This window comes from Bactrocera dorsalis, unplaced genomic scaffold (genome assembly GCF_023373825.1).
Source record: "Bactrocera dorsalis isolate Fly_Bdor unplaced genomic scaffold, ASM2337382v1 BdCtg170, whole genome shotgun sequence".
In the NCBI taxonomy this organism is placed as follows: domain Eukaryota; kingdom Metazoa; phylum Arthropoda; class Insecta; order Diptera; family Tephritidae; genus Bactrocera; species Bactrocera dorsalis.
The window spans coordinates 9,170-29,617 of record NW_026038221.1 but is presented as its reverse complement, the minus strand read 5'-3'; the positions used below and the strand labels follow the sequence as shown (position 1 = coordinate 29,617).

The 20,448-nt window shown below is 33.4% G+C and overlaps 7 protein-coding genes across 8 annotated transcripts; 3 read left to right on the top strand and 4 right to left on the bottom strand.

Annotated features, from left to right (window-relative positions):
- The first annotated feature begins 127 nt into the window (after positions 1 to 127).
- On the top strand, positions 128 to 2,455 carry LOC105224476 (modifier of mdg4). The gene is made up of 2 exons (XM_011202563.4): positions 128 to 736; positions 807 to 2,455. The coding sequence occupies exons 1-2, from the start codon at positions 266 to 268 to the stop codon at positions 1,860 to 1,862; spliced, it is 1,527 nt and encodes a 508-aa protein (XP_011200865.1). The 5' UTR covers positions 128 to 265; the 3' UTR covers positions 1,863 to 2,455.
- Positions 2,456 to 3,142: 687 nt separating this feature from the next.
- Positions 3,143 to 4,916, top strand: LOC105224475 (eukaryotic translation initiation factor eIF1). The gene is made up of 3 exons (XM_011202561.4): positions 3,143 to 3,321; positions 3,837 to 3,994; positions 4,055 to 4,916. Exons 1-3 carry the CDS (start codon positions 3,294 to 3,296, stop codon positions 4,199 to 4,201), a joined length of 333 nt encoding a protein of 110 aa, XP_011200863.1. The 5' UTR covers positions 3,143 to 3,293; the 3' UTR covers positions 4,202 to 4,916.
- Positions 4,917 to 5,175: 259 nt separating this feature from the next.
- On the bottom strand, positions 5,176 to 8,400 carry LOC105224474 (RNA-binding protein 45). 2 transcript variants are annotated; one of them, XM_049461941.1, is made up of 10 exons: positions 7,894 to 8,395; positions 7,640 to 7,834; positions 7,191 to 7,567; positions 7,070 to 7,133; positions 6,914 to 7,011; positions 6,745 to 6,851; positions 6,505 to 6,675; positions 6,373 to 6,446; positions 6,281 to 6,303; positions 5,176 to 6,116 (listed from the first exon to the last, which is right to left on the bottom strand). In XM_049461941.1, exons 1-8 carry the CDS (start codon positions 8,226 to 8,228, stop codon positions 6,375 to 6,377), a joined length of 1,419 nt encoding a protein of 472 aa, XP_049317898.1. In that variant the 5' UTR covers positions 8,229 to 8,395; the 3' UTR covers positions 5,176 to 6,116; positions 6,281 to 6,303; positions 6,373 to 6,374. The 2 variants fall into 2 exon arrangements, with proteins under 2 accessions (XP_049317898.1, XP_011200862.1); XM_011202560.4 differs by lacking the exon at positions 6,281 to 6,303 and having other exon boundaries at positions 7,894 to 8,400.
- A 411-nt stretch (positions 8,401 to 8,811) lies between these two features.
- Positions 8,812 to 15,940, top strand: LOC105224471 (ribosome biogenesis protein BRX1 homolog). Its single transcript, XM_049461949.1, has 6 exons — positions 8,812 to 9,002; positions 9,061 to 9,856; positions 9,949 to 10,105; positions 11,303 to 11,337; positions 14,676 to 14,849; positions 14,965 to 15,940. The coding sequence occupies exons 1-6, from the start codon at positions 8,889 to 8,891 to the stop codon at positions 15,444 to 15,446; spliced, it is 1,758 nt and encodes a 585-aa protein (XP_049317906.1). The 5' UTR covers positions 8,812 to 8,888; the 3' UTR covers positions 15,447 to 15,940.
- On the bottom strand, positions 10,111 to 14,323 carry LOC105224472 (choline transporter-like 1). The gene is made up of 9 exons (XM_011202558.4): positions 13,980 to 14,323; positions 12,822 to 13,204; positions 12,619 to 12,767; positions 12,322 to 12,551; positions 11,936 to 12,233; positions 11,323 to 11,602; positions 11,076 to 11,238; positions 10,795 to 11,016; positions 10,111 to 10,741 (listed from the first exon to the last, which is right to left on the bottom strand). Exons 1-9 carry the CDS (start codon positions 14,091 to 14,093, stop codon positions 10,517 to 10,519), a joined length of 2,064 nt encoding a protein of 687 aa, XP_011200860.2. The 5' UTR covers positions 14,094 to 14,323; the 3' UTR covers positions 10,111 to 10,516.
- On the bottom strand, positions 15,499 to 17,273 carry LOC105224469 (uncharacterized). The gene is made up of 5 exons (XM_011202553.4): positions 17,040 to 17,273; positions 16,705 to 16,981; positions 16,520 to 16,625; positions 15,739 to 15,853; positions 15,499 to 15,639 (listed from the first exon to the last, which is right to left on the bottom strand). The coding sequence occupies exons 1-5, from the start codon at positions 17,271 to 17,273 to the stop codon at positions 15,499 to 15,501; spliced, it is 873 nt and encodes a 290-aa protein (XP_011200855.3).
- On the bottom strand, positions 17,227 to 19,972 carry LOC105224470 (phosphatidylserine lipase ABHD16A). Its single transcript, XM_011202556.4, has 10 exons — positions 19,749 to 19,972; positions 19,624 to 19,677; positions 19,186 to 19,496; positions 18,970 to 19,130; positions 18,755 to 18,910; positions 18,404 to 18,666; positions 18,165 to 18,346; positions 17,949 to 18,091; positions 17,729 to 17,853; positions 17,227 to 17,666 (listed from the first exon to the last, which is right to left on the bottom strand). Exons 1-10 carry the CDS (start codon positions 19,806 to 19,808, stop codon positions 17,556 to 17,558), a joined length of 1,566 nt encoding a protein of 521 aa, XP_011200858.2. The 5' UTR covers positions 19,809 to 19,972; the 3' UTR covers positions 17,227 to 17,555.
- Between the last annotated feature and the right edge of the window lie 476 nt (positions 19,973 to 20,448).

Below are 20,448 nucleotides of genomic sequence, written 5' to 3'. Positions count from 1 at the left end.
TCTTTTGGAGATTTAAGAGTTGTAGCTGCAAAACATTTTCTATTTCAAAAGCTTTTTCGTTTTCGACAGCAAACGTCAAATGAAAATTTAGCAAAATGCAACACTGGTAAATAAATTCCAAAATGGTTCTTATTTCATTTTCGGACCGTAGCGTGTGTGGAATTAGCGAAATTTTGTCGATAGAATTTTCAGAGAATTTGACGTTCCTAAATCTAAAATTACTGAAATTAAAACACAACAAACATACTCGGCGAATCCGACTATAATGAATCATTTGAAATGGATGGGCCATTCGGCAACAATATTTGATATACAACGAAATCTTCGCAATGATCCGCAAAGCTGTGAAGTGACACTGGTAGCCAAAGGTCATTCGGTGCGGGCCCATCGGTTTGTCCTATCGTCATGTTCAGACTTGCTGCGCAATCTATTGGTGGATGTGCCAATGGGTCAGGAAGCAACAATTGTAGTGCCAGATATAAAAGGATCTCTGCTCGACAGTGTATTAGCTTTTATATACATTGGCGAAACAAGCCTCACATCGACCAATTTGTCTGAGTTCTTGGAAGCTATAAATACCTTAGGTATTAAGTCAGCAATAAGTTTTGAGTGCAACAATGCGACGTTATCAGGTGGTGTCCAGACAACAGAGGCAGTAAAGACTCTAAGCAATATACAAATTGCACAAGAAGAGCTTATTGAACAACAGGAAAACATTGCTGTCGAGAAAATCGAAGTGAGTAAAACTTATCCAAATATATAAAAACTTACAAAAATAAGATTAAATGAATATTATATTTTTTTAGACACAAAATGTAATACAACATGAAAGAGAACTGGAATTTTTGGATGTCTATAACGAAGCTCAACATAGCAAAATTACTTACTCCATCGAACACATGCCTGTTGCCAGTGCAGCAAATGAATATATATTAACTGAAAATTCTGGAACTTTTACCTTAACCCAAAATAATAAACTAGAAAATGGATCCAATTCTGATACGGAAAAACTTGTTGAAATGGATGATACAGCAGAAGAGGCTCACATCATAGAGGAATACAGCAGTAATAGTACAGATCCAATAATTGAAATTACTACAAATACTGCAGCAACAAGCACTCCAAAAGTGACTGCCACAACAACAACTACTACGCAAGTGCCACAACCGCTAATTCAAATAAAACCAACGCCAAAAATGAAAACTATCAAAATTAAATCGCAATCCACTTCAGACACTGATCAAATACATCAATCAATGTTTACCACACTTGACCCCACCGCAGATCCCATTTCAGTATTAAAGACTGATGATAATTTTACCGCATTAAACGCCGCACCCGGTACTCAAGAAGATGCTCTTTTTTATGCTGTTCAGGCAGTAATAAATGAAGGTATGAGCTTACAGAAGGCTGCACTGAAATATGATTTATCGAAAACGGTGCTTTGGCGGAGAGTGCGCAAACACCCGAATTATATGAAAACAACCCGTGAAAACCCCGTTCTGACCATGGCCTACGAACGATTAAAAGGTGGCGACTCTTTGAAAAATATCAGTCGCGAGTTAGATATACCCATGTCTACACTACATAGACATAAAGTACGTTTGGCACAGCAAGGACGTTTGCCAGATTATGTTTCTTTTAAGAAACGTGATGTTAACTCGAAAATTGAACTAAAAGACAAATTAACTAAAGCATTGCACGCTTGTGTACATGAAGGAATGTCGCAAAATCATGCGGCAAATTTATTTGATATACCGAAAAGCACTCTGTGGCGTCATCTTCAAAAGCGTGTAGCTGAAGCAGAACTTTCACAGAAACTTGAACTAGGCCACATAAAAGAGGAAGTAATATTATCTTAAAACCAGTATTTATAATTAGTTTGATACACATACATATGTAGATTTATTTCTAATATACACACTGACAGTGTTAATATATAAGTTTCATTATTAATTTTTATGTACGTTATGGTCACTTGAAATTTTCATTCTATTGTGATTTACGTATTGTAAACGAATTGTTTAAGTACTTTCTTTTAAATTATAGTAAAAACTATAACGCCCAAAACAATTCATTATTAAATACTTTCTTCGAATAAGTGGATAATTTTCTTACAAATTTAAAGATTTATCAAATCCTTTTTTGATAATTTGAACAAAAAAAGGTTGAACTTTATTATAAAAAACTGAATACGTTAATATTTCAAATAAATTGCAATACACTAATGTGATCTAAAGTCTGCCCCAAAATAAACTATAAATGTTTATATGATGGCACAAACAATGCAACAACAATGCCGTTATCGCTGATGTAACATGAAGTCCTGAGCTACTTTGGAAATATTATTATCAGATTGCGTCTGATTTCTACAAAGGATCCGTATTTAACAACTTCTGTAATAAGGACATTTAATTTAAAAAAATATATATATAGTCTTTTAAAATTAAATATATTTATTTTTGCATTTGATTGAAAATTTGGGCCAATCGTCATCCTGATGGAAGACAATTATATTCCTTTTTACCAAAACTGACTGTTTCTGTGCGATTGCTTGATACGATTCAATTGTCGACAGAGTAGGTCCGAATTAATATTGTGTTCGTAGGGGGCAGCTCATAATAGTTGATCACCGTAAATCTCATCACATACCTAGCAAAACTTTCCTGATCCCCCATTCTAGCCTGGCCACGGTTTTCGCCGGCCACCACAATTTGTCCACGAGCGTTTAGCTTAACGTCGTAAGTGACCTACTTTTCATCACCAATAATCAACCGCTTCAGAAATGGACCTATGTATTTGTTGGGTTCCGTAGATCACACCCATTCATAAAACTTTGTTTTGAATCCAGCATTATCTTTGGCTTTTAGGCAATCGAAACAGTGCTTGCATTCCGCGAGTTAATCATTTTTAATGCTTTAATAATAATGAATAATAATTTAAATTTTCAAAGAACAAATTTCGAAAATATTTATTTAAAAGTATTTTTTGCTCAACACATTGGTAATTCATAATTTCTTTAAAACATCTGGCAACAACTTTTTCATGTTCCACTGAGTAATAGATTCTGTACTGATTTGTACGAGATTTCATCTGACAAATACCATTTCGTTTCATATCTCAGAATAAAGTCGAAAAAAGCACGCGTTTCGTTGCCTGTATACTTTACGTTCTCTGACTAAACGTCGCACGTTTACTAAAAATACAAGTGAAAATTTTCAGTAATTCAACGCAATAAAAATATCATTGCGAACGGTTTTTTATTTTCAGCTGTGGTTGCTTTTTATTATCGTATGTCCATCCAGAATTTAAATACATTTGGTAAGTGAAAATACATGACGACAAATGTGAAACTATAAAAAATATCTTTTGGAACGACAAAAAAAGGTGAATTTGGGTTTTCTCGTTTCTCGACATTCTGAGGAGAAAATGGCTGCCGTTTGTGTGGAATTGGTTCGAAGAGAAAACAATATAAAGATTTTATTGCAGTATGAACGATAGAAATTATCAATTGAAAGTAGATTATAATATTTAGGTCTTCCGTATATCTATTATTTAAGCTGGTTAAATATTTTCTGTGCTTTTGATGAGTCAGCATCGATGCTTCTCAATTTTTGCTTTGTGCAACAATAAGCGTAAGCAATGTCACAAAGTTGACGCTGACGTAGTCACCATCAAAGGCATTCAATATAAATGGGTGCAACAGTGGTCAATATCACGTTCTTGAAATTTGACAGGGTATAAAATTAAATAAAAATAATAGTTTTGTTTATTTTTTGTATTATGAATGAATTCACATATTTATTTCGAAATATTTTTTTTTTTTTTAATTTCAGACCCATTTGCTGATGCAATTAAGGGTGCTGACGATGATGTTCAGGACGGTCTTGTACACATAAGAATTCAGCAGAGAAATGGTCGAAAGACACTAACAACTGTGCAAGGATTATCATCAGAATATGATTTAAAGAAAATTGTGCGGTCATGTAAAAAGGTAAGTCATATTAAGACCGAATTAATGGAGGAAGTACATTTCAATTTGTATATTTTTAAGGAATTTGCCTGCAATGGCACAGTAATCGAACATCCCGAATACGGAGAGGTATTACAGCTTCAGGGCGACCAACGTGAAAATATCTGCCAGTGGTTGACCAAGGCAGGTCTTGCGAAACCTGATCAGTTGAAAGTTCACGGCTTTTAAATTAAGAAACAAAGAACAATATTTTGAATTAATCTACCAAGTCAGCAAACAATCAACAGAAAGTCAAAGAAGCAACAAATTAGAGGAATTATCAATTCATAGACCATCAGAAACAATGAGAACTACAACAGTGGGCTATAATAACAATTACAACTGTTTTAAATGAAATTAAATCGAAAATGATCGTATTGTTCTTTAGCAACAAGAAACTTAGCACACTATGAAAACAATAATAATTTACATACAATAGTTATCCAAAACAATGTTAATCCTAACAACCCGTTTCTCTTATTTCTCTGCTAATACATCCTAGATTCGACAAAATTCACTCTACTTCCGAGTAACATAATTACATTTTCAACGAAGTCTGTTTTTCAGTTGATTGAAATTATTATTAATAAAAAATGTTAAAATCAGTGTATAACAGCAGACCTAATGAATGTAGTCAAAGTAATGCTAATAGTTTAATATTAATATGGGAACCCGTTTGGCGAGGGGAGAAACGAATTCTCCTATATCTACGCTAATGCACTCATTACAAAACTAAGGAAGAAGACTATTATTATTAAATTTGCAATTATATAAATTAATATGAACAAATGAATAAATAATTTAAAACAACTATATTTTTCATTCAAATAGGATATGATTATTTGTAAGTCGAACATACGAAAATATTAATAAACAGTAGAGTAACTGAAATAGATAATTCGAAGATATCCCGCCTTGTTTATTTTATGGGACAAAGTTTGTAACAGTATGTTTCATGGCCGCTTTTAGAATCAACGTTCAGGGTCAGTTAAAATTTAGTTGTCCGTTTTATTTGCAAACGGCATACTTTTCATAAAATACTCGGTATAAAATTCACCACATTCCAATTATAATCAGTTAGATTATTTAAATATTGATTCATTAATGCAATCAATTTACGAAATTTTACTTACCAGCACTTGTTAACCACGGAATAAAACAGCTTTTATTTGAGAAAAGTTATATATTGTTTTATATATTTATAATTGTAATAATATATTTATAATTATTTGCATTTAAAATAGTACGTATGTATATATACATACATACTATATTTATGAAATGCCAAACCTGTTAGCTATATTGTTGCAGACATTTTTCATAAAAACAGCTTGATAGCAGCGAGAAAAATTTTTCCTCGTCAAACTGTCGAATATAAACGATTAAATAATGAGTAAAAGTCTTAACAGGCATGTACAAGTATGGATAGATGTTAAGTGTTAAGTTTTTAATTTTAGGTATGTATGTAAATGTAAATTGAAGGGGATACTCGAGTATTAAAGTTTACTGTGGTAAGGTTAATTCGGTTCTTGCTTCATTGACCTGCTCGTACATTATTTTTGTCCATATGGGTTTAGTTCAGGTTCGCGTTCTCGTTCTAGTTTAGGTTACGTTCAATTTTTCGCTAATTTCGTTCATTTATTCTTGTAAAAGCTCTTCTCAAATTAACACTCGTAATATCAATTTGTTTCTGTACTATAACTCATTGCAGTGTCCGTTGCGCTTCGTTAGCGGTTTTGACTCCGTTTTAGTTTTGGGGTACTTGGTCTCAAATCGGTCATTGTCTATACAAGTGGCATTCTGTGGCATTATTCATATTGTGGTGACTATGACTGTGACATAGTGATTGTGAAGGTCTAAGTCGTTTTGTTTGGTGGTTTTGCTCATTGCTGAAGCATTTTACATATTCGTATGTAGTGTATGCTTTCACCACCTTTGTGTTATCTTCGTTCTTATTGTATCTACCAGTTTCCGTTTTACTCCGTTTGCGTTTAGTTTCCGTAAATGTATTCTGCAGTCAGTTAGTTTCATTATATATCTTGTTTTATTAAGTAATGGAACGTTACTGTTATGGTTTTAATTTGGTTTGCTTTATGTTTTATGTCTGTGAAAAAGAAAAACAAAATACGCTCATTAACCTGCAAATATTAGTTCTAGAAACATATACTTTACAAAAAATACTTAGTAAATAATAAGACGGTCATATATTAGTGATCAGTCTGCTTAAAAAAATTTACAATTTTTAAATTGAAATAAAATTTTACTTACCAGTTACAAATTTTTGACATTATCTGTCATTTGTTGATTTTTTGCAAAGAAAAATAAAATAAAATATAATTATGTTTCAAAGATGTTCTTACATTTAATTTCTACGCAAGCGTTTCCTTCCATTATCATCGCCATCTCCATTACCTCGTTCTTCGGCTTCCATTACCTAAAAAATAATTTATCTATTTTATACGAGTACATATCATAAATATAATGCAATTTACCTTAATTTTTGTGCCACAAATTTCAGCACCGTTCAATGTTTGAATGGCTTTTTGGGCACTATCTCTATCCGCGTATTTAACGTAGCCACAATTTTTATTCGGTAGCAAGTAAACATCGATTAAACCCTTCCAACAAGAGAAAACATTCTTCAATATAGACTGCGGAAGATTCTGTAATTAAAAGTAGAAATATTACCATATTCTTATATACTGGACGTTTTGTTTAATATGTAAACTTACCGCAGCTAAAACGATAAACAAACGCTGTGCTACTGTTGTATCGGGCGATACCATGGGCTGGGCAGGTGGCAATGGGACATTACATATTGAATCCTTTTTAGTACGCTCTATTGAAAAAAAAAAAGCATTTAAAATATTTCTGCGATTTCTTACATATATAATAGCATACTGTCTATAAAAGATGTGTCCATTCTTGCTGAACTCATTCCGGCCACTTTAACTATGATACGCTCCCCCATTGGATATTCCAACCCATGCAATTTGTCTCTGCAATAAAATAATACATATTACTTCATATACATTTATTAAGATTGATATTTCATACTTTGCATAAATAGCTGCCTCAGGGTTGTCGTAAAGCACTATTGCTTCATTAGTTCTCGGTCCATCTGAAAATAATGAACAAAAAATAAAATCATACTTAACTAAAACATAGTCGAACGAACATTCTCTAGTTATTTGGCAATAATCCAAGCCAGGGATAATATCAAATAAGCGCCATAACTGATCCTGATTCACGGAATGACTAGCAATCACTTCTAAACATGTTGGTTGTGGTACTGGTACATTCTGCATACGGAGGAATGCTGCCATATCGCTATTGAAAGAACAATTCCAATCATTGTTGAAGTTGCCATTGTTATAAGAGCCGCTGCCACTACCTCCACCACCGCCACCACTGCGACCAGAACTAATAAGTGGGCTATCATCCGCTGGCCGACCGTATTGATCTCTTTGAGATCGTGTTGAACCTTTTGGTTCAGCGAATACTGCTTTATACTTTGTGGGACAGTTTTCAAAAGCTACTGCAGCATGATAAAATCTACGGATATTCAGGTATATTAATATAACATGTGAATATTGGTGACACAACCTAATATATCACAAAACTTACTTTGTGAATCGAACATAACCAAATCCTTTCGGAGATCCTGTGGATTTGTCTTTAACTATCGTCACATTTTCCACATCTCCCCATTGTGAAAATTCGTTTCTGATTTCCTCTTCTGTTGCAGATTTCGATATAACAATGAATAAACGCACATACTTTTCCTGTTCATTCTCTGATTTGTTCGAACCTTGGTTTCGACTATATACAGATATAAAATTTTAATAAAAGGAAAAAGCGGTGCATATAACTGAACTTACTTTGCTGCTACTAATACCTTCAACGTACGATCCATTTTACCAATGGTTTTGCCATTCATCTCTTCTTGTGCCTTAGCGGCGTCTGAAGTTTTGGCAAATTTTACATAAGCTATTCCTTTGTTTTCCCCCGAATTTTTATCCTTAACAACCCAAATATCTTCAATTTCACCATATGGAGAAAATGCATCTCGGAAATCTTCTTCGGTATGTGCTTTGTTACAAATTATGAAAAGACGCGACATGGGCGGATCATCATCACTGGAATAATCTCGTCCACCACCGCCACGTCCACTATCACGATGTCCATCCCGTGATTGTGATCGATAATCAGACATTACGAATATAATAAAAGTTTTGTTTTTCACGTAAAAATCGCTTTCTTGGACTAGTTTTTAATTTTATTTTGAATATGTTCACAAATTTTAATTTGTTCTAGATAAAATGGCGTGGATAAAATTATGTATACCGGTAATAGGAATGTGTATTATCAAACTAATAGTCGATTCACAAATAATCATTGAAATAAAATTTTCTACTAGTGGTGTTATATTTATTGATTATTTGCGATAAAATATTCTTCAGATATTTATTTAAATAAGATTTCTGTCTTAATTTTTCTTCTATACTTATTTTCGCCTTTCAATATATAGTATGTTCTCCAACATGGCATATACATATGTATATATACATTGTCTATTCGTGAATCTGTGTCTTATGGTAAAATGAAATATAGTAAACATTATACATTATGATAACATTACGAAATTTAGCAGCTTTTTACAAAATATCAAAGTTATACATAACATAAAATGTTTTTTCTTGAAATGATATTCCTTTCCCAAATTTATACTATATGAACACCCTCTATATTTTGTGGATTGTAGTACGATAGCAGCTTATCGATAATTTTTTGTGTTCACTGTCCAGATCATTTGTTTTCAAAACTCCCTACACGTGTGAGAATATTTAGCAAAGTTTATTTATTTTATTAAATTATGGGTCGGAAGATACAAAATAAGAAAAAAGTTCCTCAACTTGAGATTGTGCCTATGGATGAAAATCCTCCATTACCACCACAGAGAACTTCTGACGACGTCGTACCTAAAAGAGTAAGAAAACTGAGTAGACCATGAAATCATCATCTGAACATACAATATTATTTTGTAGGAAAAATGGATAAATAAGCAGCGTGTTCTAGTCTTTGCTGCTAGAGGTATTAACCATCGTGATCGCCATCTATTGCGAGATATAAAAAGTCTAATGCCTCATCATCGTCCTGAGTCAAAAATGGAACGTTCAAAAACGCTATCTGTAATCAATGAAATGTGCGAAATGAAGCACTGCAACAAAACAATATTATTTGAAGGACGCCGAAAACGTGATTTATATATGTGGGTGGCTAATGCAGCTACAGGACCTTCCGCTAAATTCCTTGTTGAAAATATTCATACAATGGCAGAACTTAAAATGACTGGTAACTGTTTGCGCGGATCTAGACCGTTATTATCATTCGATACTAAGTTTGACGAAGTCCCACACTTGAAGTTATTGAAAGAATTGTTTACACAAACTTTTGGTGTACCTAACCATCATCCAAAGAGTCAACCTTTTATAGATCATGTCTACACTTTTACATATCTGGATCATCGCATATGGTTCAGAAACTTTCAAATTCTCTCAGAAGATGGTGGTTTAGCTGAGATCGGCCCAAGATTTGTTATGAATCCCGTTAAAATATTTGAAGGTTCATTTACTGGCAATGCTATTTGGGAAAATCCAAACTATATAAGTCCATCGCGTCAACGTCAAATGTTAAAGAAAGCCGCTAAGGAGAGATACGTGAACCGTGTAGAACAGAAAGTACATCAAGAAGTTAATAGGCCAAAGGAGGCATATGAAGGATTAGAGTATGAAGAGTTATTTGAAAATGAGGACGCTATAACGACAGCAAAATTACTGGCGGGTGAGTTATATGAATATATATGTAAATATAGATTTTTTGTCTGCTCTTCATTTATTTATTTATTTTTTACTAATTGACGTTATTTTTAACAGAAAAAGCCAAGAAAAAGGTAGTTGTGGACCCGAGTAAAGAAAAGTCTTCCAAGTCAGCATTGACGAAAAAAATCAAAGAAAAACAACTAAAAGCTGCAGTTGAACTAATAGCGAAAAAGAAAGCAAAAGTTTCGAATAAGAAAAAAATAAATGATTTGTAATAAAAAATTTATTTGATCTTTGTTCTTTATAATAGGTTATTTAGATATGGTAAATAAATGGAACATTATTAAAAAATATTGTAGTTTGTACGATCTTTTTAACATATGTATGTATGTACAATATTAACTTTATAAAATGTGCATCGTAATTTATCTTTGTGAATGAAAAGCGTTTACACTACATCCATCGTAATTTTTTTCGAGAGAATACACTGAAATAAATACCTTAGACTATAATATATTTTGATATTTACTGAATCGCTTCATTGAGTTTATTTTGCAAAATTAAGGTATGTCTTCACTCAATTTCACTCAGTTATTCAATAAAGGCCTGTGCGTGATTTAGTCCTGTCGAATTGCTACTTTCCGACGCAATGAATGATGATTGCATTCATACTACCTATTTTCTACTGCATAATACCATCAACGACGTCTGTGCGAGGCATTCTTGTCATGCTGAATGGCTCCTTATTTATGGGCATCATTTCTACTACTTGAATTGGTGGTTCTTCGCCAGGTTGCAATGGTTCTTCGCCAACTAATTTGGCCAAATTACTTTGCGCCCAACGACCACCACGCCCATTGATTGTTTTATCCTCACAAACACATAAAAATAGTGTGTCTACCACCATCTGCAAATAATTTAATGAATTATTACATAATTTGGCAACAATTATTCACTTACCTCAAAAAGTGTCAATATTATGTGTGCTATGAAAAATGAGAAAATTATTATAAAGATCACTGGAGCCATATAGAAATTTAGTCCCGGACGATCTTTTAGCACGAATATGCCAATGAGGCCACTAAGAGCTGCAACAAGAACTTTGCCCAGAAAGAGTATGAAGTCACCAATACTGTTGATAGTTGCCACTTGAAGGGCATTGGTTGCCATTGCATTCCATGCCTAGAAAGAACGATTCATATCAATTTAGTTGTGTAGTAACGCTCGAGATGTATACTTACAATGCCTGCTGCTGGGCAGAAATTTATAGATTCGATAGCAACAACTGTATAAGCGTTGTGATTCAAGAAGCGTATGAATTTTTCGAGCAGCCAAAATCCACAAATGCAGCATTTGAGGCAGCAAGAGGCGCATTCGGAACCTTTGTCTTCAGCCTTCTTAAATCTGTATACAAAAATGTGTTAGTAGACAATTTATTTTATAATAACTATTATATTAACTGTTATAGTATAACACATCCATACTTACTTGGCATAAAGATAGGTAAGAATAAGTCGTGGTATTTTGAAAATCGTTATTACAAACGAACCCTTGGCCACGGTGCCTAAATGGTATTTAAGCAGTTTTCCGATGGCGTATGTGGTGGGAGTGGAAGTGGGCTTTTGGAAATACCAGAAAGCAACAGCCGCCGCAAGTGAAAATTGCTGGCAAGCAAATATGAATTCCGTCGTCCAAATGAGACCAATCACATAAATCCAAAACATGCTTTTTATTGCCTTTGCGTCCGTGTATTCTACGCGTAAAATTGCTGAAAAGATAAGTGCACGTATATTAGAGAACCCATTTAGTAGTAATTTTGACAGCAATACTTTTTTTTCAAATGGGTATAAACTTAATAATATCAATTCTATAAAAAACCGGACAACTTACATTTTTAGCACAATTGACAAGGGAATGCACGTTTTAAATAAGGGAAAATATCAACCACATTAGAACGGAAACACAAAACATAGCTACGGTTCAATTAAACATGGCAACTAATTTAAAATGAGCTAATACATATTTTCACAACATTACTTTAGTTTGTTAACACAACGAAATATACATATTTTGTCAGCGCATTTGTATGTCGAAAACTTACTCTTAAAACTGGCATCTGTGGTGTTCTTCGGTGGAGCAATATCGGTGGGAAACGGTTGTTGATGTGCTGCTGTGTTGTCGAATGGCGCGATTGGGCTCTGTCCAGGTGCGCTTGCAGTTGCAATGCAAACCACGACCACTACCCAAAATGCCAAAAACAAAGCTAACGCCGCAAACGCCAATAACGGCGCAATTAATAAGCCCGGTAAGTTCATCATACATACGCCGGCCTCTTCAAAGAGCGCCGATAAACCAGATAGCTTATTTTTAAGGAAGTAAATAATAACAACAAGAACTATCTGAAAGTACATTTATATATAAAAATGATAATACATACATTCAATGGCTTTTATATTATTAACTACACGGTATATGCATTTCACTCACCAAAGCGATGGTGGCTAATATGGCGAGTATGTAAACGGCTTCTTCATTCCTTATAAATTCTTCCAACATTGAAAATTGAGCGTTTACGCGTGACTTATTTCGTATGCTATAATATGCATACCACAGCGCAGCCGTCAAAGCCAAACTGGCCACAATAACCAAGACACAGATAAGCCATGAAATAATACGCGACATCCAGTGCATGAGTGTAACCAATGCAATGGAGATTACTATAATGATATTTTGGATAATCCCAATATATGTATATTTGATTATAAAATTTGTTTGAATACATACATAAGGAAATACCGCATATTATGGCAACAATGTGCCAGGTGGAATATATGTCTGCCAAAAATTGTTGAGCGATATCCCATGAGTTCAGCAAATTGTATAATTCCTTAGCGTTGTTGCCTTTCGGCATACAGCGATGTAAAACTGGCGATCTAAAAAATCAACATGTCAATTGTTCACGTTCAATCAGTTCACATTTTACTTACTCCTCATAGATTGGAAGTTTTGGACAAGGGCCTAAATAATTGAAATATTCATCAATATTTTTACTATTTGTATTAAGAATTGTATCCATATTGAAGTCATAGCGGCAGAGCTTTGTATTTGTATCCATGTAGTATCTGTACAGTTCCTGTACGTCCGTGATATTTCGTGAGGGGCATTCTTTTACACAGATTTTAATAGATTGACGCGGATTTTTAAAATCAAAATAAAATAGTTGCGGTTTATCTATTGTGTTCATGCCGGAAAGTGGGAAATTCGTGAATTTTTCATTGCGTTTTACTCCACAAGTATTTCCGAATGAGTCATAACCGTTAATCACTCGCAGTGGATTGCCATAAACGAAGGAAAATATCGCTATAACAATCTGAAAATGTATTAATAAAAAGTTGTATTCAATTAGCACCAATATAATATATTTATGCTAGCATTGTTGTAAGTAAGCACGTACATATGCATGTACGAATGGAGCAATAATTGGTTAATCATACGTGTACTACGCATTGCAATTTTTCATAAAAACGATTTAAAGCAAAGAAATTGTTTGTCGTATTCTCGTGATCCTTCGATATATATAGCACACATATATAGCACAATTATTTACATACATATATTATGATACGTTATCTTGATATCACAAACTAAAGGCATAAGTGCAGGCGTACAAACATTCAAGCTCATAAAATTTGTATCCACGGTAACATAACATAACATACCTACATACATATGCATGTAAGCATATAAGAAAGTAAACCGCCTTTTAATCCCGAGTGTGGGTGGTGCCGTCACTTAACAATTGTGAGTAAATATTTACTCATAGTTACATACATACATACATACTTTCTGCATTGTATTGCATATAAATATGGAGTATGCGGATATCTTATTTACAGAACATACATATGTAACTAATAATTAGACTTTTTGCTAGTAGCTTTAATAATGCAATAATAGTATGCAGTAAAAAAAATTTAAAAAAGTCTAAAACAGTGACGCCATCATCTACGCTCATAGATAATATGTTTGTTTGTAGTGTGTACATTAAAATTCAATTGGCTAAAACTCAACTGTCTCTCAACGCTTTCCCTTTTATGACCGGTGTGTCGCAAATAATAGGAGAAACGTTTTATTCAATTACTCACCAGAAATAGCCAAAATAGTATAAATATAGCAAGCCAGAACGTATCTGTACATGTCCGGTATTTAGGACGATTCATTTGGGGTTCATCTCCATCCTTACTTTCGGCACAGCCCATTTTAATAGCTTACTTCTAATGTAGCCACAATAATGTTATATTGCGTTCTATTTAACACAATTTTAAACGATAATTCACTAGAAGCTTTGAGCTAATGAAAACATATCCAATATTGAATTAAAACAATTAGATAAACACTTATTTATATGTAATTAATGCTTGTTTGTTATGCAGCTCTCCTTACTACTGTGTTTTCGGGCTCTTCTCTAACATTAAACAATTTCTTCAAGTCTATTTAACGCGCTACTAACGTATTATTAAACACCTTAAACATGGTTGCATTTATTTGCCCCAGTATAATAAATATTAGTCTACTACCATCTTACTGTAAGGCCAACTTAATTTTAACATTAAGTGTTATGTTATGCCATTTCAACAATTATTTTCATTTCAACTAATTTATAATAAGTTAATTTTTAAAATGTCATTATATTAATTAAAAAACGAGATGTAGAAGTTGATTTTCGTACTAAACATATCTGTTTAAAAAGAGCGGAAAAAGTCGACACGATAACACTGCATTGTGGATTGTAAATATGATTAGAAAGGAAATTGTTGAGTCTTGTTTACAATTGTCTTGAGTTGTGATAATTTGTGGGATTATATTTGTAAATAAAAGAAGTTTTTTAAATAAATTGTTTATAATGTCTATGCGACCGGATGATCATCGTCGAAAATGGGATAAGACAGAATACCAACGACTGGCACAGGAAAGGTTACAAAACCAGACGGCTAAGGCAAATCCAAAGGATGAAGGTTATATTTTTTATATATATAATTATAATTACATATATATCTGTAAACTCGCAAATTCACACTAAATAATTGCATTACTTGATAAAATGGGAGTAAAAATATTTTTAACTTATAGAACCCATACAACGTGAGAACCTAAAGCGGCGGGACTACAAAGTCGATCTTGACAGTAAACTCGGAAAAAGCGTTGTTATAAACAAGAACACACCTACCTCACAATCTGGTGGCTACTATTGTAATGTATGCGATTGTGTCGTTAAAGACTCAATTAATTTTCTTGATCATATCAATGGCAAAAAACATCAACGTAATTTGGGCATGTCCATGAAAGTGGAGCGCAGTACTGTCGATCAAGTAAAAGAACGATTTCAAGCGAATAAAAAAAAGATGGAAGAAAAACAAAAAGATTATGAGTTGGAACGGCGCCTACGGGAAGCTAAAGAGGAGGAAGAACGTTACAAGGAGCATCGAAAAGAAAAACGGAAAGAGCGTAAAAGGAAAGCCAGTGATACCGATCTTTTGGGTGGCGGTTTATCTGATGATATGGCAGCTATTATGGGATTTTCTGGATTTGGCGGTTCCAAAAAGAATTCTTAGAAGAAAACAAGAAATTTGTAAATTTTTTGTTTTGTTTCTGTAATAATATTTGTTATTGCATAAAACATTGTAACATAAAAGCTAGTAAAAATATATGAACTTGAGCAAAGGAAATGTGTGGGAAGCTTCTACTGCCACCATCTGACATCGGATTACTCACGTGTGGCAACGTAGATGACACCGGGCACTTGGACTATGATAGTAATTCAAAGATATAATTGAAATAGAAAACATATATTAATATTTATAAAACTATTTTATAAGAATTTAAAACAAAACTACCATAACTTACCAAAAGCGCTTTGTTTATAACTTCGGCCGCAAAACTTCGGAGCAATCGCGCTGGCTTCACACCGCATAGCATTGCCGCTCTGACATAATTGCAATTAATAATTTCGGTGAATTGCCTACAAAATGTTAAATATTTCGGACTAAAATTACTGTTTTAGGATTTCGTATAAAAAATGTTCAATTATAATTTTAATTCTCAAGGTATTCAGAATGGCTTGCAAAAAATTCGGGCCAACATATGGAGAAAGAACGTTTCGACTAGTTGAAGAGTACATTTAACATCTGCATATAAATCTTAACGTAGAGAATAAAAGATTGTAAAACATAATTTTAAATACATTGCAAATCTAGAATTTAAGAAAAAATATTAAAAACAAAAAGCCCAATTACTTCTAAAAGTTTTTGCACCACAAAATATTTCTTATATTTTATATGTATGTATATGACAACGTAACTATTCATAGTCTACAAAATATTACTTTTTTGTAAAACAATAAAAACAGTTACAAAAGAAGAAACTATTCTTTATACAAAGCAACCAAGTGCATAATTTTAGTTAAAAAGTGTCACCAACCAAAATATAATTTTTGCAATAAATCAACTATTTATCTTTGCTAGTTTATATTGTAGTATATTCCTTGATTTAGGAAGTTAACCCCCGCAAATGTGAAAGTCTTCGGATTCATATTAAATAATATGTTTTAACTAACCTAGTCTTCCAGTGCATTACAGTGTACCTATGCGTGTGTATTTTTTCTATTGCACTAAGATTGCATCATCACCTGCAAACATACGTTTTACTGCGCTTCTCAAACCAATCAGCAGGACCCTCGCAATCAATTAGATCGTCGCGAAGTTCCGTTACGCAGCTGTGATACTTTTCTAAATCTGCATATCAAATATAATAATTGTATAGAGTTTTTATTTAATGTAATTTCATAGATGGAGACCATGTTGGTTTACCAACGTTTCGACTTGGTTTCAGCTGCGCCACACATTTGTCCATAGAAGAATATTAAAGCCCGATATAAACGCATATACAAATTCGTTGTTGGCAGTGGTACACAATCTGTTAGAGTTTCGTTAATGTGTTGCACCACATTAGATGTTTTACCACAAGACTTAGACAATGAGTCCCAGGTCAATAAGAGTAATATTCGTTCAGGACTTGTCACATGAATGCAAGCGAGATGTAACATTACTTGCATCTCATCACACGAATCGGGTTGATCACATTCATCGTCCTGGATGTTGAGCAAAAATATAAGTCACACAGTAAGGACTTGCTGTAGGTGTAAATACCTCTGCAACGTTTGAAAAACTATTTATAAATTCTTCTATAACACGATTACTCCAAAAGCAGCTGGCTAATGAAACTGCCGATAATAGAACTAACCACTTGTATATGTTTCTAGTATTCATATTGAGTTTGGTAAGAAAGCAGATTACAAAAGAAAGAAAACGGATGAAAATAGAATATCGCTTTAACTGTTTTGAAACAAATTTTAACGTTTTTAATTTTTTTGTTTTTGTCATTTAATTCGGTTTCATTTTTTACATTATTTATTTTATATATGTATGTATATATGTATACACTGTCATTTTCATTAAAATTTCATTATGACAGCGCTCCAAAAAAAAAACATGTTTATTAGAAATAATATTGATAAAGTAAAAACTAAATGCCTTCATACTTATCGTATACAAAACCAAAACATGTCCACCGACTAGCAATGGTAATGGTATTTAGTACTTTTCGGCTTTGTGTACAATTAATGATTTTGCTCATCGTCTTTCATGGCAAATTCTTAAAGTAAATTAAGTAAAAACAAAACCGTTTTCAATGGGAATGTCCCAAGGAATGCCGAAGTAATCTTTGGGTAATGGGGTGCAATGTGTAGATTTGTAGTCACGGAAATGCTTCCTCAGCTGCAACAAAATATAACAAGAAATTATAAATCTATAAAATAATAATATTTCCGAATACTCACTAGGAAATCGGCCATTTGGTCGCGCGTTTCCTCTGTGTAATCCTCACCAATTCGCATTGGAAATGATTTACCTTGATCGGAAGCATACGTTATGAGCCGTGACATGCAGAGATCGTCATTGGTTACTAAAATTTGCATGATGGCATAATATTGACATAGAAATAGATTTTGAGAACAAAAAAAGTAGTCGAAAAATCAACTTATTAATAGAATACATTACATGAAAAGTTCTTCGGATCCACAGGTCGTGATAGGAGTTTCTTCATCCGTGTTAACTGACTCGTTTTAAATATTAAGGGATAACGATACTTTAGAAGAGTTAGAACTAAGTAGTTGCCACGATTTGTTTCAATTCGATTATCCCTATATAATTCGAAAAAGTAATTAATTTGAATAGTAAACTGCAACTAAATGGTATCAGCAAAAATCAACATACTCTGAAATAATTTCGTCCTCAGTGCGACGTATAAGAGATATTGGTCCGTTATAATTTTGTATAGATTCCACATTATTTAAATTGCAATATTCTCGTATAGCAAGTCTGACGATACCCGATAGGCTCTCAGGCATTCGCGATTGAGCCAGATACAATATATCATCGAATGTTGCGTCCAAAATCTACATAAACATGGACATGTATTTCACAAAATGACTATATTATTATATAATGCATACCACTCCTTTGACGTCGGGATATAAATTTGATGCCCACAATGCGCTCACACCACCAATACTCCAACCATACAAAATGATGTCTTCAACAGCGAAGCCAAGCCGATGAATTGCTAATTGCACAACAGCATCAATGCCGTTTTTGTCTTGTTCGGGATACGGTGCACCAGTGCTACCGGCAAAACCAGGATGATTCCATCCTAATACAGAATATTTTAGCGATAGTGGTGTACTCATTATACCGATTTCATAGTAAGCGGCATTTCCTTTAATATTTTAAGTAAAAGAATCAAGAGTATTATTAGCAATGAGCTTTAAACTTTTATACGAAATTTAAAAAAATAAAAAACAAACCTTCGGAACAAATTACAAGGGTATTGCCATTTAGGCTGTTTTGACGGTTGTCTACAAAAATACTATCGATCTCATTGTAATCAACGGTTTTTACTTTGTATCTCACAGCATTGTGCTCCTCAACCAATTTTGCTCGTCCTTCTATCAAAAAACTATCTGCAAATAGAGAAAATAAATGTTTATGAAGCCTGCTTTTTTTATAAAATAATACCTACTTAAATAATTTTGTAATATTTTTATGTATCCAGGATAAATCATTCTAATTCCAAAAGTGTGAATGGCAAAATAAGCTGCAAGTTTGCAAGGTAAATTGGCAAATCTCAATTGACGGGTGTCGCGGCTACTGGCCGATATCAATTGTCTTTTCTTGTCATCTCTGCAATGAATATTAGAGTTAGTTTGTTTCTAAATTTCAATCACAGTGCTCTCACCCTTGCACACTACGTGCATCGAAGTCTACCTGCCATGAACTGAAATCGAAATCAAACTTTCGGAGTGCACGCTTTGTTTCTTCATCGGAAGATAGCTTGGACATTTCAATTGCCCTAATCATTTTTACATATGATTTGGACTGTGTACGTCCGAAACCACGGATACACAGTGTTATAACAACAATAATACCAATACTAGTAGTGAATTTGGCGAACGACGAAATTGAATCTGCCACCAAATAGCCTCTTTTATACAAGAAAGTCACTATAAACGGTGAAGTGTAATAACTAATATTCCACATTAAAGAAAGCTGTAATTGAAAAAATCGTTAATATATACATAAATGTAAACATCATTTATAGCCACTAGTTAAATTGTGTAAAATATATCTATGCCTGAAGTTGTTAACGCATTAATATACTGCTGAAAAAACTTACCGTGGATATTATTTGATCACCGAACCGCTCCAAGCCACCAGGTTCGTAAAGTTTCTAAAAATCAGATTACGTTTACGTGTTTTAGAAAACTGCAGATAGATTTCTGCATGTATAGATAAATTTACCTTATCCAAGCCATACTCCTGATATAATTTGGGTCCAAAAACGTAACTAAAAAAACCCATTGCTGCAACAATGTGAGGTCAGAGTTCACTTTTCAATTACTAAATTACTAATTATGCACAATTAGTAAATCAAAATGACTACAGTGAACTCAAAACAACAAAATTGAAAAGATAGTATTTCCTAATTTGTGTCGCAAATGACAAACCAAAAATTTTGTAACAAATCCAGCTGGTAGAAACAGTGTTGCCAATATTGCAAAATAGAGTTTGTTGTAGTTTAACAAAATTTTGCGGGTAAAGTTGAATCTAAAAAGCGCTTTTAATTAAATGCTTTTATTTGACAGATGTGTAAATTGGCAAGTTCTTATGCGATGTGAAATGAAGCTTATGCATATTTGAGTAAGATAAATAAATGAGGATTAAACCGCTACATTCTATTCATAAACTTCAATATATTTCTTGGTGCTATTGAAGCGATGTGATCCTATTTGGAAACACGTACCCAATAGCTTTTATCCTGCATCTACAGAGCTGTTCTATAGTTTCAGGCTCCAAGTCGCAGAGGCGGTAATTTGCACAAAAGTAGGCCCTGTTATCGGTGCTCTCCCCTGCCCAAACGTACGAGTTGCTGCCAGTAAAGTTGGCGTTTCTGAACACCATCTAACTCGTACGTGTATTATAATTAAATAGTCCGGCAACA

Coding starts and splice junctions, on each gene's coding strand:
- LOC105224470 (XM_011202556.4), bottom strand. CDS start 19,808: ATGGGTTTTTTTAGTTACGTTTTTGGACCCAAATTATATCAGGAGTAT. Junction 19,678..19,748: donor AGGAGTATGGCTTGGATAAG/GTAAATTTATCT, acceptor TCTGATTTTTAG/AAACTTTACGAACCTGGTGG. Junction 19,497..19,623: donor GTGATCAAATAATATCCACG/GTAAGTTTTTTC, acceptor TTTCAATTACAG/CTTTCTTTAATGTGGAATAT.
- LOC105224471 (XM_049461949.1), top strand. CDS start 8,889: ATGGGTCGGAAGATACAAAATAAGAAAAAAGTTCCTCAACTTGAGATT. Junction 10,106..11,302: donor AAGAAAAAAATAAATGATTT/GTAATAAAAAAT, acceptor TAACTGTTATAG/TATAACACATCCATACTTAC. Junction 14,850..14,964: donor GGCAAATCCAAAGGATGAAG/GTTATATTTTTT, acceptor TTTAACTTATAG/AACCCATACAACGTGAGAAC.
- LOC105224469 (XM_011202553.4), bottom strand. CDS start 17,273: ATGACAAAAACAAAAAAATTAAAAACGTTAAAATTTGTTTCAAAACAG. Junction 16,982..17,039: donor GTTTTTCAAACGTTGCAGAG/GTATTTACACCT, acceptor CTCAACATCCAG/GACGATGAATGTGATCAACC. Junction 16,626..16,704: donor AGCTGAAACCAAGTCGAAAC/GTTGGTAAACCA, acceptor TTTGATATGCAG/ATTTAGAAAAGTATCACAGC.
- LOC105224472 (XM_011202558.4), bottom strand. CDS start 14,093: ATGGGCTGTGCCGAAAGTAAGGATGGAGATGAACCCCAAATGAATCGT. Junction 12,768..12,821: donor AAACTTCCAATCTATGAGGA/GTAAGTAAAATG, acceptor TTGATTTTTTAG/ATCGCCAGTTTTACATCGCT. Junction 11,017..11,075: donor TCTGCCCAGCAGCAGGCATT/GTAAGTATACAT, acceptor CGTTCTTTCTAG/GCATGGAATGCAATGGCAAC.
- LOC105224476 (XM_011202563.4), top strand. CDS start 266: ATGAATCATTTGAAATGGATGGGCCATTCGGCAACAATATTTGATATA. Junction 737..806: donor TTGCTGTCGAGAAAATCGAA/GTGAGTAAAACT, acceptor ATATTTTTTTAG/ACACAAAATGTAATACAACA.
- LOC105224475 (XM_011202561.4), top strand. CDS start 3,294: ATGTCCATCCAGAATTTAAATACATTTG. Junction 3,322..3,836: donor CCAGAATTTAAATACATTTG/GTAAGTGAAAAT, acceptor TTTTAATTTCAG/ACCCATTTGCTGATGCAATT. Junction 3,995..4,054: donor TTGTGCGGTCATGTAAAAAG/GTAAGTCATATT, acceptor TATATTTTTAAG/GAATTTGCCTGCAATGGCAC.
- LOC105224474 (XM_011202560.4), bottom strand. CDS start 8,228: ATGTCTGATTATCGATCACAATCACGGGATGGACATCGTGATAGTGGA. Junction 7,134..7,190: donor TTGCCAAATAACTAGAGAAT/GTTCGTTCGACT, acceptor CATTATTTTCAG/ATGGACCGAGAACTAATGAA. Junction 7,012..7,069: donor GAGGCAGCTATTTATGCAAA/GTATGAAATATC, acceptor ATTTTATTGCAG/AGACAAATTGCATGGGTTGG.